This window comes from Melospiza georgiana, chromosome 14, assembly GCF_028018845.1.
Source record: "Melospiza georgiana isolate bMelGeo1 chromosome 14, bMelGeo1.pri, whole genome shotgun sequence".
Lineage (NCBI taxonomy): Eukaryota > Metazoa > Chordata > Aves > Passeriformes > Passerellidae > Melospiza > Melospiza georgiana.
This window is the reverse complement of record NC_080443.1, coordinates 14,828,052-14,841,718: the sequence shown is the minus strand read 5'-3', so window position 1 is coordinate 14,841,718 and position 13,667 is coordinate 14,828,052. Positions and strand designations below refer to the sequence as shown.

Below are 13,667 nucleotides of genomic sequence, written 5' to 3'. Positions count from 1 at the left end.
TTAAAGAAGCTTGTTTAAGAATAGCTAATAAAATCAGAAGGGTAAATTCTTTGAGATGGTAGAGAGACTGTTTAAGAAGACATTTTATTGGAGGATCAGACAGCTGATCAAAACAACTGACAAAAGTATATAGGATTGAGAGGCAATAGGGATACACACCCCAAGTTTAAATTTTATTCAATGAGAAAATTTGAAAGAACAAACTTTTAAGCTTAAAAAAACCAATAAGGTTGACAAAATTAGTTGAAGGACATGTGGCTAAAGGTCTGAAATTTTAAAGAAATATTTTTTTCTTCCCAGCACATCAGGGATGGGAAGCAAGCTGGAGTCTCAGGAGAGTTTCTTATGAAGAGCTCTGAAACAGGAATGTTTGGAGGCTCACAAATGCCACTCTTCTGCTTTTAAAGGATTATCATTCTGAAGTAAAAGAATTAATACAGCAACCATGTTGTTTGACAACAACAAAAAAATTACAGACCATGCAAATTAACAGAAACAGAAGACACAAAATGGGAATGTGCATAAGCATTGCAGTAAGGAAGAGCAGATTTCGTGAAGGTTGGATTTGCCTCACTGTCCTGCTGGATAGGTGCATAATGGTTTTTATGAGGGTGGAATAAACAATCCAGACTTTATACAAATTGGCCTCTGAGCTGCCACTTAGAGTGCAGGGTCAAGCTGTGTCCCACTTGATGGAAAAGTGAGTTCAGTTCTCATCTGCAGTCAGAACATAAATGGAATAATAGAGATCAGGAGGGGGAGGAATAGAAACCAAAGCAGAGAACATTGTTATGCTGTTATCTGTAATAATCACCTTGGGCTTGTGCTGTGTGATGTTGGTGGCTCTGGTTATTCCCTGCTTCTCAAAGAAGTCACAGAACTGGAAGTGTAGCAGGAGCTGAGGTGGAGATGAGCTTCCGTGAGAGCAGCTGAGCAGACTGATTAACCAGCCTTGAGAAGAGACCTTTGGGGAGGGGTGTGAATCAGGACTTCAAAATCCTTGAGAAAGTAGTCAGGGAAATCCTTTTCCTCTCTCTTCCAATTTTAAAATAAAAAATAGCTTGGGCAGGAATTGAATGGGGGGGCTGTGGGTATTGCCTTTACAAAGAGCCTACAAAGGTTCAGAAAGTGAGATTGTGTAAAATATATGCTGAACAATGAAAAAGTGTTCTTGGAAAGTACAACTGAGTGCTCTGTCCTCTGCATCCACTGTCAGCTATTTTTGGAGAGAGTACATCAGGCTGGACAGACATCTGTCCTCATGTACTATATCTGCACTTAGATGATTTTTACTGTCTTGTTAATCACCTATATAAATAGTTTTTTTGATACATGAGTAAAAATACCTCACAACTACAAAATTGGAAATTAAACTACTGATTTTTTTTCAGTGCTTTTCCTACCAATTAAGTAGCTGTAGTTGTACATTGGAAAGCTGTCAGTTACTAGAGGAGATTGATGTTTTATCTTGGATTCAATAAAATACATAAGTAATAGAAAATCTTTAGTAATTTTGTCATTCTTCAGTAATTTTTTGTGTGGATTGGGTTTATTTTAGTGCTGTATTTCTGCTGCAGGGAATCTTGTGCTGTGACCATTCTTTTGCTTGACTGATATTTTGTTTGGTTTTTTTGAAGGTACATGGGAATAGGACTTTCTGCTCAAGGAGTCAACATGAACAGGCTTCCTGGTAAGTTACTGTTAAGGTTTGTTTTACAATCTGTGTTAAATGTTCATTTGAAATAAAGGTTTTTCTTTATATATATGTATTAGTGAATGTGTGTTTCTATTAATAAAATTGCATTACTATAATTGTCTTATATCTGGAAGCTTCAATATTGAGTGTTATCTTAAATTGAGTTACTGGTGTTGTCAATGCAGCCATGATGATTTCAGCAGGTAATAGAGATTAAAGCTAAACTAATAGGTAATGGGCAAGATGATGAGCTTTCAGACAGGCAAACTATTCTTTGTGTCTGAAAAGTAAGTAAGAAAATAATTTTGCATTTAATCTGTATACTCCACTTGACAAATTTACATGAAAGAATCTGAAAATGACAGGGTAATTGGGCTGTTGTCTTGTCTCTATTCTTTCCTTCTTCCCACTGAAAGACTACAAAAATGTGATAGAGTGGTATTTCCAGTTAAGATTGTTGCTTCTTTTGTTTGAAATGTGTGTTTTTTGGTTTGCTGCTAAGTTGGTCAAGTGGCTTCTTTTTAGAAATAAATAATTGGTAATCCTTCTTTGACAATATCCAATTTATTGAGCAAAATAACAATTTCTAGATATATATTGATGTAATGACTTCTGTGCCAGAAATCCTTACAACTGGGCTTGAAATTGGAAGTTTGTATTTGGTAGAAAGTAAATGTTCTTCAGATGCCAAAGTGAATGACAGCTGGTCAGTGGTGGGGACTTTTTTGGCCTTGGGTGTTACTTCTGGTGAGGATGTTTTAAAGGTGAAATCTGTGCTCAGCATTTATGGATCTTGGTGTCTGGAAAGGAGAATGTTTTGTGAATGTCCTAACAAAAGAAAGATCTGTCTTGGGGAGAATGCTTTGAGTGACACCTGTGCTTCAAAGAATTTGGATCTTCAATTTATATTTGTTAGTAATTGTTGTGACAGCTGCACCAGTCAGTGCTTCTCTCTCTGCCCTTTCTTTGCCCCCACTCGTGATCCAGGTGGGTTCTGTGCCATGTCCAAGGCAAAGCAGGAATTGAGTCCCATCATCTCCTTCCAGGGCTGAAGTTCTTGGACAAGGGGTGGTTTGGTGGTTAATGGAGCCTGTTCTGTTCATGGCTCTGTGGTTTGTGTGATGGAAAGATGGGGGGATGTTTTGTAGGCTTGGCCCCTTGCAGATGGTTGGTTGGATTGTGCTTTATTTAGGATTCCCCTGGGGTTATAGCACGGGTACATCCAGGGTTCAGTGCTAACCAAGATGGTGTGTGCTGAATGTCTCAGGTGTGCTGTCCTGAAATCCAACAGCCAGTGTAATTTCTTCTCTTTTTTTTTTTTTTTTCCTTCACCCTTTGGTGACTAAAAATTACCCAAACCACTTCTGATAAATGGCTTTAAAGCCCAGGAGTTATATGGGCAGCATTTGTGGCCAGTTTGAGTCAAAGTGCCTGTACACCACTGTCATTTCTACAGTGCATGTGATGAACGTGGAACTCTTTTCTCTCAGTGAAATAAAGCATAAAGTGAACTTGAGACTTGAGATTGTACAATTCACTGCTAAATAAGCACTAATTTGATCCTCTGAACCTGTTGTTTGTTTGATCACATGCAGATTATGCTGCCAAGAGTCATTCTGTGGTCATAGTTAGGTCTCTCTCCCATCTGTATAAGATTAACTGCATAGCTCTGTATTGCAGCTCAGTAATTATCTTCCTGGCTTTTGGACAGTGAGTGTGATTTTTTAAAATGTATATATTTTTTTTTAGTATATTGTTCAAGTAACTGTAGTGAGAAACATTTCCAGGCTTAACTGTTGTCAGGTCCTTCACAGCACAGAGTAAGTGAGAGCTCACAAAGAAGTGACAGACTTCGGAGTCTTGGCTTGGCTTCGTGTCAGAGTGTAATTTTAACTTTTTGTGACCTGAAACCCTGCCAGGTTTCTCTCCTTAGACCCTTTCTAAGTCACTTCTGCTTTAACAGATCGATTTTCACTCAGTGTGCTGCCAGGGAAGTGTGTAACCACTACAAGTGGTGCTTGGGAGCCCAGAGCCTGGTACAGGAGCCAAAGCTGGTCCCTTTCTTGTTCCCAGTTTCACTGGGGATCCTTGGTGGCACCCTGGGAGTCCTAATTCAAAGCACAATCTTGCTGCTGGGTTCTGTCTCAAACTCCTGTTGCCTCCACGAGGACAAACACTTTGGCCATATCCAGTTCCAAGTCAGGGCATTTGTGTTTTATTGCCAGATTTATTTTGGCTTAAACCCAGCTGGGTGCTGGGGGGGTAGTGCTGAGCTTTGTCTGGAGATTACAAATGTGATTGGAGCCACATGAGCTGAGTTCCCTTAACTACCCCTGTCTGCATTGAGAATAGAGATTGCTTTTAATTGGAGAGTTCCCTGTCCATGTTCTACTCAGGGTTTCTTTGTGCTGTGCTTTGAAATTCAGTCAGCAGGTCTGAAATAATTGTGGGATTATTATTAGCTACCAGCTTTTGTGACCCTGACATATCTTGATTAAAAAAAAAATATTAAAGGCATTTAGAACATTTACTAACAAGCATTCTGCTTTAGAGCAGTGGCTTTTAGTGAAATGTCTGCTCGCTTCTTTCCCCACATTCAGTTTTTTTCACGTGTGCTCAGCATTTTGGTTTTTGAGGATGAAATTACATGTTGCAGCTGAACTGATCTAACTCCATGTCATCAAAGGAGAGAAACCTGACTCTTCCCTCCTCTCCACCCCATCTGCACAGCCACTCTTCTGCCCTGGTGCAAGCCTTTGGCTCTGGCACTTGTCACCTTGGCTGGGCCAGCTTCCAGGCCAGGCAGGAACCCGGTGGGCTGGTTCCTTCAGGAACCATGGAGACATGCTCTTACTTGTGCATCCTGCATGTAACAGATCAGTGTCCTTTTAAATTTTGTTATTATTATTATTATTTAGGCCTCAGTGCAGTAAGTTTTCCTGAGCTCTGTTGGTGGTTTGCTGCAGGTTTCACCAAACCTCCATAAAATGAGAGGATGATAAGTGTCCTGTCCTTAACATGGGTGAGATTGCACACTGGGAATGAGTCTCCCCTGCATGTGATGTTCTGCATTAGTTCAAGTTTTTATGCTGTTGAGAAATAACATTTCATTTGTTTGAGCTCTTTGGGACATAGAGCCAGGCAGAGAGGGAAGGGGGGATGAATCTCTAAGGTAGCAGCAAGTTCTTGATTCAGCCTAAGATGTTGTGAAACCACACCCTTAGGCATACCCTGCTTCAGTTTCTCAAACAGCACAGATAGGAGCTGACCAATCACTTTGAGAGACTTTAAACACCCTCTGGTTAATGAATGACCTGCCCTGCTGTGCAGCATTGTGCGTGCTGCAGGGAGTGCCAGCTTTCACTCACCATTCTTTGGTTTTCTGAAACGTTGGTAATTTTTTCAGCTTGCTTTTTAAACAAAAAGATGCTTCTTAGTTTATTCACTATCTGTCTGCTCCAAACTCTTTGTTAAAAGAACAAGGTTTCAAGCTCAATAATATTTTATAGACTTGAATTAGTGTGCAGCCAGATAAATCAGGAGAATTTGGTGAACAGAAACCTTCTCCCTATTAGGGTTTGGCTTCTGGGTCTGTAGTGCTGTGAGCCAGGTCACCAAAACCAGAAACCTTTTGTCCAGGTGTCCTGAGTCTGTTGTTCAGCCAAAGGTCCTTGAGAGCAACCCATTTATCTGGACATAAAATAGAAATGAGCCCTGGGAATTAAGAATTCCCCCTCTCTGTGAAAGCCGTCCTTCATCCTCCATAAACCAGTGTGTGGACTGGACTTTCCATTTTAGCTTTGTTTGGAGATCCTTTCCTTTGAATTTTCTTGCTGGTAGGTTTCTGTTGACATTTGTAGGTAGGACTTTATTTCTTCTCAGCTTATCTTACAAGCTGTCAGAGGAGATGCAAGCAGGGGGAGCAAGACTGTTGAGGACTCTCTCCTTCTGTTCCTTTCCTTGAGAGGAAAAAGTTCCTTTTTTCTTCCTTAGGGATGTTTCCAGGAGTTTTCATTTTGGTGTGCTCCCCTCTGGGAGCAGCCAGAGAGGGGAGGCTGGGTAGGTGTTGTATCATAAAATAATAGGATGTCCCACACTAGAAGGGATTCACAAGGATCACTGCGTCCAACTCCTGGTCCTGCACAAGTAAAATTCTCATGGGAGGATATTTTTCCCATCAGAGTTGGGGATGGGTTTCTGCAGAGGTTCTGTATTTAGATTTTCAAGCCTCAATTCCACAAGGATCTGGCAGCCTCATGTAACTCTTAAGTTAATCCTGCTACAAGTGGGAAGTTCTGCTAAAATCTTCCAGATTTTCCTTCTAGCCAGTTTTGGTCTGGTGTTGGTGTGGGGTTTTTTGTTCCTGAGGTTTGTTTGTTTGTTTGGTGATTTTGTTTTGTTTCGTTTCTTTTGTTTTCTGTGAATGCTATGGTATCTTTCTACTTCAAATGTCTTTAAGGAAGTTTTCAGTTTGTGCTTTGGCTTGTCCCTTTCTCTGACTGACAAACAAAGGACCTGTGCTAAAGGACTCGGTGCCAGTGCTAAATGCAGTAATTATAGAAGCTGAGACCTCACCAAATCATCTGATCTGAAGTGAGTTCAATTAGCATTAGTCCTGCCTGACAGGTGTGTGTCTAAACCAGTCTTTCATTATTTTTCTGGCAACTTCTTCCAACACTGTCCTTGTGTTGGAAACTTTTCCTGATGACAAAGCTGAATATCCCATGTAGTCTGAGTCTATTCTTGGATCACGTGGAGGTGGAAAATAATTAATTTCTTTCCTCTTTGTAGCTCTATACATGAAAACCTCTATCAGTGCTTTGTGGTCCTCTCTCCAAATCATACACTCCTGGCTCTACACCCTTCCCTGTTTGTTAGGTTTTCTTGATTTATGACAACTTTTGTAGATGTTTTCTGAAATTTAATCACTGGATGTATCACAAGCACCAGTATCTTACTTTTTATAGTAAAAGAGAACATTAAAATTCAGAGCAAGTTCAGGAAATGGCTCTTATCCCATCTTGCAAACAAGGGCAAAGGAAAATCCTTGCCAAGCTTTCACAATTCTTATGGCTTCAGCAGAAACAGGAGGGGAAGAAGCTACATGGTTACCTGGGGAAAAAAGGCTTTTGTTTTCTAGAGCAATCAGCAAAAGCCCTGAAGTATGGGGGTAAATACACGAGCAGTATGTGGCACACAAACAGTGAATCAGTCTGCTCTCTTAGCTGCATCAGCAACTTGGACACACTGCTTGATTTTCTGTCCTTAGAAGTAATTTCTGTTAAGTTTATTTATTTATGCAGCTGATGAAGCTCTGGCTTTTGGTACCTTATGGTGTTTGTCCTGCTGCAGAGCTCTTTCAGAGCTATCCTGAAGAACAGTTGTCCAAAAAGGCATGTGGGATTTCCAGAGGGTGTCACAGCAAAGCCTTGGACAGGTGCTGGTTCCACATCCAGCTGGCTGTGCCAGTTCCTGTCCACAAAATTGTTTGTGCCTGTGGTACCCTCTAATTTATCCTATCAAACCAGTTTGTGGGGCTGCATGTGGAATGGGTCACCTAATTGGGTTAATAAGAATGGGTGGGGGGCCCTGCTTCATTCTGGGCTTGTTATTAACTTGGCTCTGTGCACTTGCCTGGTTCATCACAGGTAATGCAGGGTGAAACAGCTCCTTTGGGAAACTTTATTCTCCTGAATCACGTGGTTAACAGTGGTCAGAGGTTGTTTTTGATAGAGATATGTGTTAAAAACCTCAATTAATTTTCCCCCCAATTAACAGTTTTCCTAATTTTTTTCAGTCTTTCCAGGCATAGTGGGCTGAAGCTAACTTGGCTGGCTTGTCTCCCTGATTTTTTATTTAGGCTGAGAACTCCTGAAACTTCACTTGGGTAGCCTTTTGCTGACTTAACTGCTTTTTACCTGAAAGCATAATCTGTGCCTCCTAAGAGGTCATCAGTGTGTTTAGAAATGGCAAATTTCAGCACTGCACAGTGGAAGAAAAGAGAGCAAAGTGGGTCAGTGTGATGGGTCAGCTCTGGAATTATTGAATCCATTTGTGCAGAATGGATTTTTAAAAAAATTCCTCAGCACACAAGAGCTCATGTGGGTGGGCGAAGATGATTGTGGTGCATAGAGCCGTGGTGGATAAAAACATACACTGCCAAGAAAAGATACATGTTACAGCAGATTGGAGATTTCTGGCCTTTGAAAGTCAGAGCCTTTTTGATTTACCTACATGAGTCCCTTATTTTTGGAGAAGGGATTTATTTATGTAAGTGAATCTCCTGGCTGTCACCACTGCCTGTAGTTTTATTTACATCTTTGGTTGTGCTACCCCTGTTTCTTCTAAACTAAACTGCAAGATGCACTCCAGAATCACAATTAATGCACTCCAGCCACTAATAAGAGTTCAGTCCAAAACACAAAGCTAAGCAATAAAGCCTACACAGCCCCATTTGAAAATAAAAATTAAAAAATCTCATATGGGAGGAAGTGTCCTGAGACTGGTTTAAGCTGGTTGTTTCTTCCTTGAATCTGCTTTTACTGTACTGCACCATCTGCTATTTTCAAAATAGCTTTTATTTATTTTTTTAAATTTAAGTCAAAATTAAGGTCATGCTAAAGAAATTAATAAGAAATTTGGGCTTCTTGTAATAAAACAAAAGGATTTCCTTTGAACTTAAGCTTTCACATATTTTTAGTGTTAAGATTTTTTTTTCCCATATGGAATCAATCTTGTGTTCAGTGTATGTAAAATGCCATCATAGGAAAGTAATCTGAGGAGCACTTAATTTTTGTTTATCCTGGGTATACACAACTCATTAAATTTTCTTTCTTCATCTTCACTCTAAATTCTGTGTGTACATGTATTCTATGTGTATTTTAATGGCTGCCCTGCTGTGTCATATGTTGAAGAATCTGAGTTCCTCTGGGATTGCTTAACTCACTCTCATCTTTCCTCTTCCTGCTTCTACTCTCTGCAGATCAGCTGAACACCTTTGAAAATCAAAATTTAAAACCACTACAATTTTTAAAATTTGAAATTTTAGAATTCTTAAAATTATATGATCTTTATTTTTAAAAAATGAATTCTTTGTGTCTTTGGGGATCTTTGTCGTTCATGGTTGATTTGTCCTCTGCCCATCAACTTCAGCTCAGTTCCACTGAACTGCTGGGTTGTCTTCTCATGCCATGGCAGCTTTCTCTGTTTTCAGTAATCTTTTGAGTTTATGTGCTGAGTTCACCTGAACTCCTCAGTTGTCTTCTCATCCCATGTGAGCTTTCTCTTTTTTTCAATCATTTTTTCAGTTTATGAGCTGAATTCACCTGAACTTGTATGAAAATTCCAGCTTAAATATCGAAACAGATTTGTTGTGTGCCTTGTGCATTCACTCACATCCCATCTTTGTCCCTTAGAAGAACTGGAGGTTCTTTCTTTCCCATTCTTCAGTTTTTCAGGGCTCATTAAAGGGCTGTCTGACCAAAGCTGCCTCCTCACAGCTGCTGTGTTTGGGGTGTTGCCCTGCAGAGCTTATCATGGTCCCAGCTTGGTGGGGTGGGTGTGTTTTGGAGATGAGCCTGGTGCTCAGGGCTGATAGGGCTGAGCTGCTGTGGCAGGGGGTGGGACAGATGTGGCATCTCCACGTGCTGAGGGTGACACCACAGGGATCAGGTCCCCAGATGAGGTCAGACCTGGTGCTGTCAGCTGTGTTCAGAGCTGGAGAGTAGCTAAACCAGCTCCTGCACCACAGAATTGGGATGAATTACCTTCTGAATTAAGGTTAAATTTAATGCCATGTTTTATTTATGGATATGTATATGAAAGCTAGGACTGTATACAGTAAAAGTTCCTGCCTTTTTCCCTTTCTGACTGACTTCAGGTGATGTGTTTGCTCGTATTGATTGTAATGATTGTCCTGCCTGCAGCCAGAAAAACTGCTGCCCATTTGGTTGGGTTTATAGCGAAGTGTTGGGTTTCTTTCCTCTCTTTTTTTTTTTTTTCCTTTGGTCTCTTCAGTTAGACTGGCTTTGGGCACCCAGCCTTCAGGTTTGACTGGAGGAGCAGACTGAGGCTCCAGCTGAGCTCTCAGAGCTGTGCCTCACCCAGAAGTAGTTTCGAAAGTGCTTTGCCATTAAAGTTGAACAAAACCATCCATCAGTATTTCAAGGCAGTAATCCTGGCCTTGGAAAATAACCAAAGAAAGTGTTTCCACTGGCCATTAAGAGATCAGGCATCAGTGTGGCTATGTGATTCTTAGTGCTGGCCTGCACTTTTCCATGCCCTGATTTCTGTGCTGTGTCTCTTTCAGAGCTGGGCTGGCCTCTTCAGAGGTTCTGTGCTCTGTCCTCCCGCACCACGTTCCCAGAGATGTGTGGTATGGCTGTGCTGGAGCCTTTGCAAGGGTTCTCTGTTCCTCCAGCTGGCTGTGCTGGTTGTGTACCATGGGGAAAGCATCCAAAGCAGGGCAGAGATGGCATTGCACAGTGGGGTTTGGGGTTTGGCCTTCACCTGTGCCACAGTTGCATCTCCAGCTGTAGCACAGATTATGGAAAATCCAGGTATTTTAGTGACAGCTACGAGTTGATTGGCACTTTAGAGACAGCAGTTTAGCTGTCAACACAAGTTGTAATCACAGAACTGCTTGTTTTTCAGATTAAAACAAATTCTTTAATGTGGCTGTACCTATTATTTTGGATAAAAGGTGGCATCAACACAGAACTCAGTTTCAGTACAATTCAAATTGCTGGGTAGCAGCTGTTTCCGCTGATGGATAAATATAATTCTCTTCAGAAAACCCTGTTGCTTCACCTTGATTAATATGGAAAGTATTTAAGAAACCTCAGTTTAGAATCTAGAAGTCTTTGTTGCAACCTCTTAACATCAGGAGGTGTGTTTCTTCTGGAAGACTTCTCTCTCCATAAGGTCTTGTGTTTAGATAAGTGAATTTTTGTTTGCAATTTTCTTAGCTCATTAAATACCATTTTAGGGATTGTTTTTACTAGTAGCTGGACATGAACCCCCTGCATTCTGCAGTGATCTCCAACATTTCTTTTGGCTGTGATCTCCAACATTTCTTTTGGCTGAGTCACTAAACTGTACTGCCTTGATGTGTCTGTAGAATGACTCTTGTCCATTACCTTGCAAGACTTTGCTGGAAGTGTCTTAATATTTTATAAAGGTGTTCGTGCCCCTCAGCTGAAGGTTGAAAAGTTGGCCCATAAATGAACATGTGAATGAATTATTTAGTATGATGAGATTTGAAGCTGTATATGTGATAAGCTTTTGATTGTTGTTCCTTACCCCTTCCACTAAATAGATAAATGGAAATGCTGCTCATCTGACTCTTTCCCCATCCCTGTCCTGCATTATTGTGTACCCTGCCCTGTGTCCCACCCTCTCCTCTGTGCTGTGCCAGGGAATATGGTGGATACAATAGAGCAGTGGTGACCTGATCATGCTGGAGAGCTTTTCCTTTGTTTGCAGAAACAGCCTGTTCTGTGGCTGTGGTCTTCACAGGGCTGTGAATGGCTCCAAGCACATCTTGACCTCTCTGGTGTAGGGAAACCCAAACCATGTTCTGACTCTGGCAGAACCTTGGAGCCATCAAGATTGTAAGTTAGGAGGACTTGCCATCTTTATTCATTCAAGGAAGTATGATTTTTATCTTGATTACTGTATTCTGTGGTGTGGTGCATGCTAAGTAATAGTGAAATGGACTCCTTACAAATTTCTGGGGCTGGTGGAACAGACCTTTCCTGTTGAAAAGGTATTGCCTGTGTTGCAGTTGTCCAGAGCTTTCTGATTTTGTTTTTTTCTTTATGAGTCAGTGGGTAGTGCCACTTTATATAATGGTGTAGTTGTGGTTTGATGCTTTTTTGAAGGCTAGTTAACATGCAGTGAGTGGTTGTTAATGGTAGGACTTGCTGATCTGGTCTAAAAATCACTGTGCCAGATCAATATTGTGAAAAATTGAATTCTACAGTGCTGTTCTGCTTGTTGTCTCCATGGTGGATCAGGCAGTGCTTGTTAGCACCCACATTCTGCTCAATCTCTCAGACTCTTGAGTCATACTGATTTTTGGGTCACTGTGTCCTTTTCCTCCTGCTCACTGTTAATATGAGAGAGATGTTGTGATTCCTTTTTTTTCTTTTTTTCCTCTCCTTTGGATTCTTGCCACACAAGTCTTGCTGTGAGGATTTGGACTGAATTTTGTCTCTTTTGCAGTTGCAAGTACTTTATTAAAAAATATGGACTAGCTTCTGAGCAAAAGCTGCAGCCAGGCCTGCCAAGAGTCCTGCCCTCTGTGATGAGCATCTGCTGTGTGTGCAGGGGCCAGGCTGGCTCTGCTTGCTCTGCTGGGACCTGGGGTGAGGGGGAGGCCATGAGCAGCAGTGCCTGCCTGGGCTGTGTGGTGCTGTGCTGCTCCATGGCCCTGTGCAGGATTCAGTGGGATCCTGCAAGGGTTATGGACCTGAACCCACCCAGCCCCTGCTTAGGGAAGTTTGTGCTCCATGGGGTAAAGTGGTTTTGTTCTCTGTACAAGCATTGGTTCTCTAATGCAAAGTTTGGTCTTCATTCAGTCATTTTGCCACCTTGTAGAAGAAATAGAAGCTGGCTGGGGATGTTTCTAGCTAGGGCTTCTTCATATCCCTGGGTAAGTGGGTTTTAGGGTCTTTTTTTTCTTTTTTTTTTCTTTACTCTTGACATGTTCTGGGCAGATGTCCAGGCCCTTGAAGCTGTGCCAGGGAGATGCTGTAATGTGTTGAGCATGCTGTTCCCTGCCCCTATTCCTGTCCTGCAGTTGGTGTTGTGACTGTACCTAGACAGTTGTCCGTGCCAGGCTGTGCCTCCCCTGTGCCCACATCCCCAGTGCTGTAACAGAGGTTGCTGTGGCCACTGAGCAGCTGTTTATGTAGGCTCAGTATGGGAACAGAAGGATGTGTTGCAGCACTAATAGTTGATTTGATTCTAAGGCATGATTGAATAAAGGAAAGCAAAGCAACCTCCCTGCTCTCACCAGAACATGTGATGTGTGTGCAGCTTCATAGGGCTTGGCATAAATGCTGTAAAACTGAGTGACAGCTGAGATGCTCTAGCATCTCAAATACTTCTTGAGGCAGCATATTTCTCATGGCCAGGCATTTACAGACTTCTCAAGATCAGGCATTTGGTTTCTGAGGCTGTAGGAGCACCAGAGCTTGTTGAGCCTTCCTTTTGCTGGGGGTAAAGGCCTGTGTTCACTGATGTGGACTGATGTACACCAGAGGCACATCCACTTGCAATCCACTGGAAGATGGAGTCATCAACAGAGGGTGGTTCTGCTTCTCCTGTGGTTCTGTCTCCTGTCTCATGTTTATGGTTGTCCTGTCCCTGCCTGGTACTGCTCAGCCCAGGATGGTGTAGAACCAACATCCAATTTCTCTGTGCACCAGATTCCATCTGTTCAGCCTTTGTTGAATGTACCTTCCCCTCCCCTGACCTTGTGCTCTGCTGCTGCCAAAGACCCATAGCTGCCTGAGCAATAGCAGCCTGCTCAGCACAATGCATGGAGCTGGGCAGGCACCTCCTGCCTCCAACTGCAACGTGGTCCAGCAGCAGCTCTGGGCTCTGCTGCTGCCTCCACCCTCCACATCCCATTCCCCAAGCACTGGACAAGCAAAGTTTATACATCTGTTTCTGCTGGACTTTGGATTCAATAAATCTTATAAAATAATTTTGTTTGGTTTATTTCAGTGTGTTGACACAAGTTCTTGTCCCTTTGCAGCTAGTGTTTGCACACCACTTGCCCTGGCATGGGCAGCTGTGGGAAGCTAGGATTGCTGGCCAGGGGAGTGGGAGGAGGAATGCCCACAAGCAAAATACTGGACAAGAATAGAGAAGGGAGAAAAATGAAAAGTGTTCCAAAATATGAAAGAGAGAAACTTTATTGTAGAGTGGTCACTGGGGTCTGTCCTGAAGAGTAAGTCTCAAA

General features: G+C 42.1%; 1 protein-coding gene across 2 annotated transcripts in view; it reads left to right on the top strand.

The window, feature by feature from the left end:
• Positions 1-13,667, top strand: part of RANBP10 (RAN binding protein 10) — a 58,765-nt gene that overhangs the window by 14,453 nt on the left and 30,645 nt on the right. For both annotated transcript variants that reach the window (XM_058034108.1, XM_058034110.1), the window contains one exon: positions 1,638-1,690. In XM_058034108.1, the coding sequence (XP_057890091.1) occupies positions 1,638-1,690 (53 nt within the window). The remainder of the gene's footprint in view (positions 1-1,637; positions 1,691-13,667) is intronic.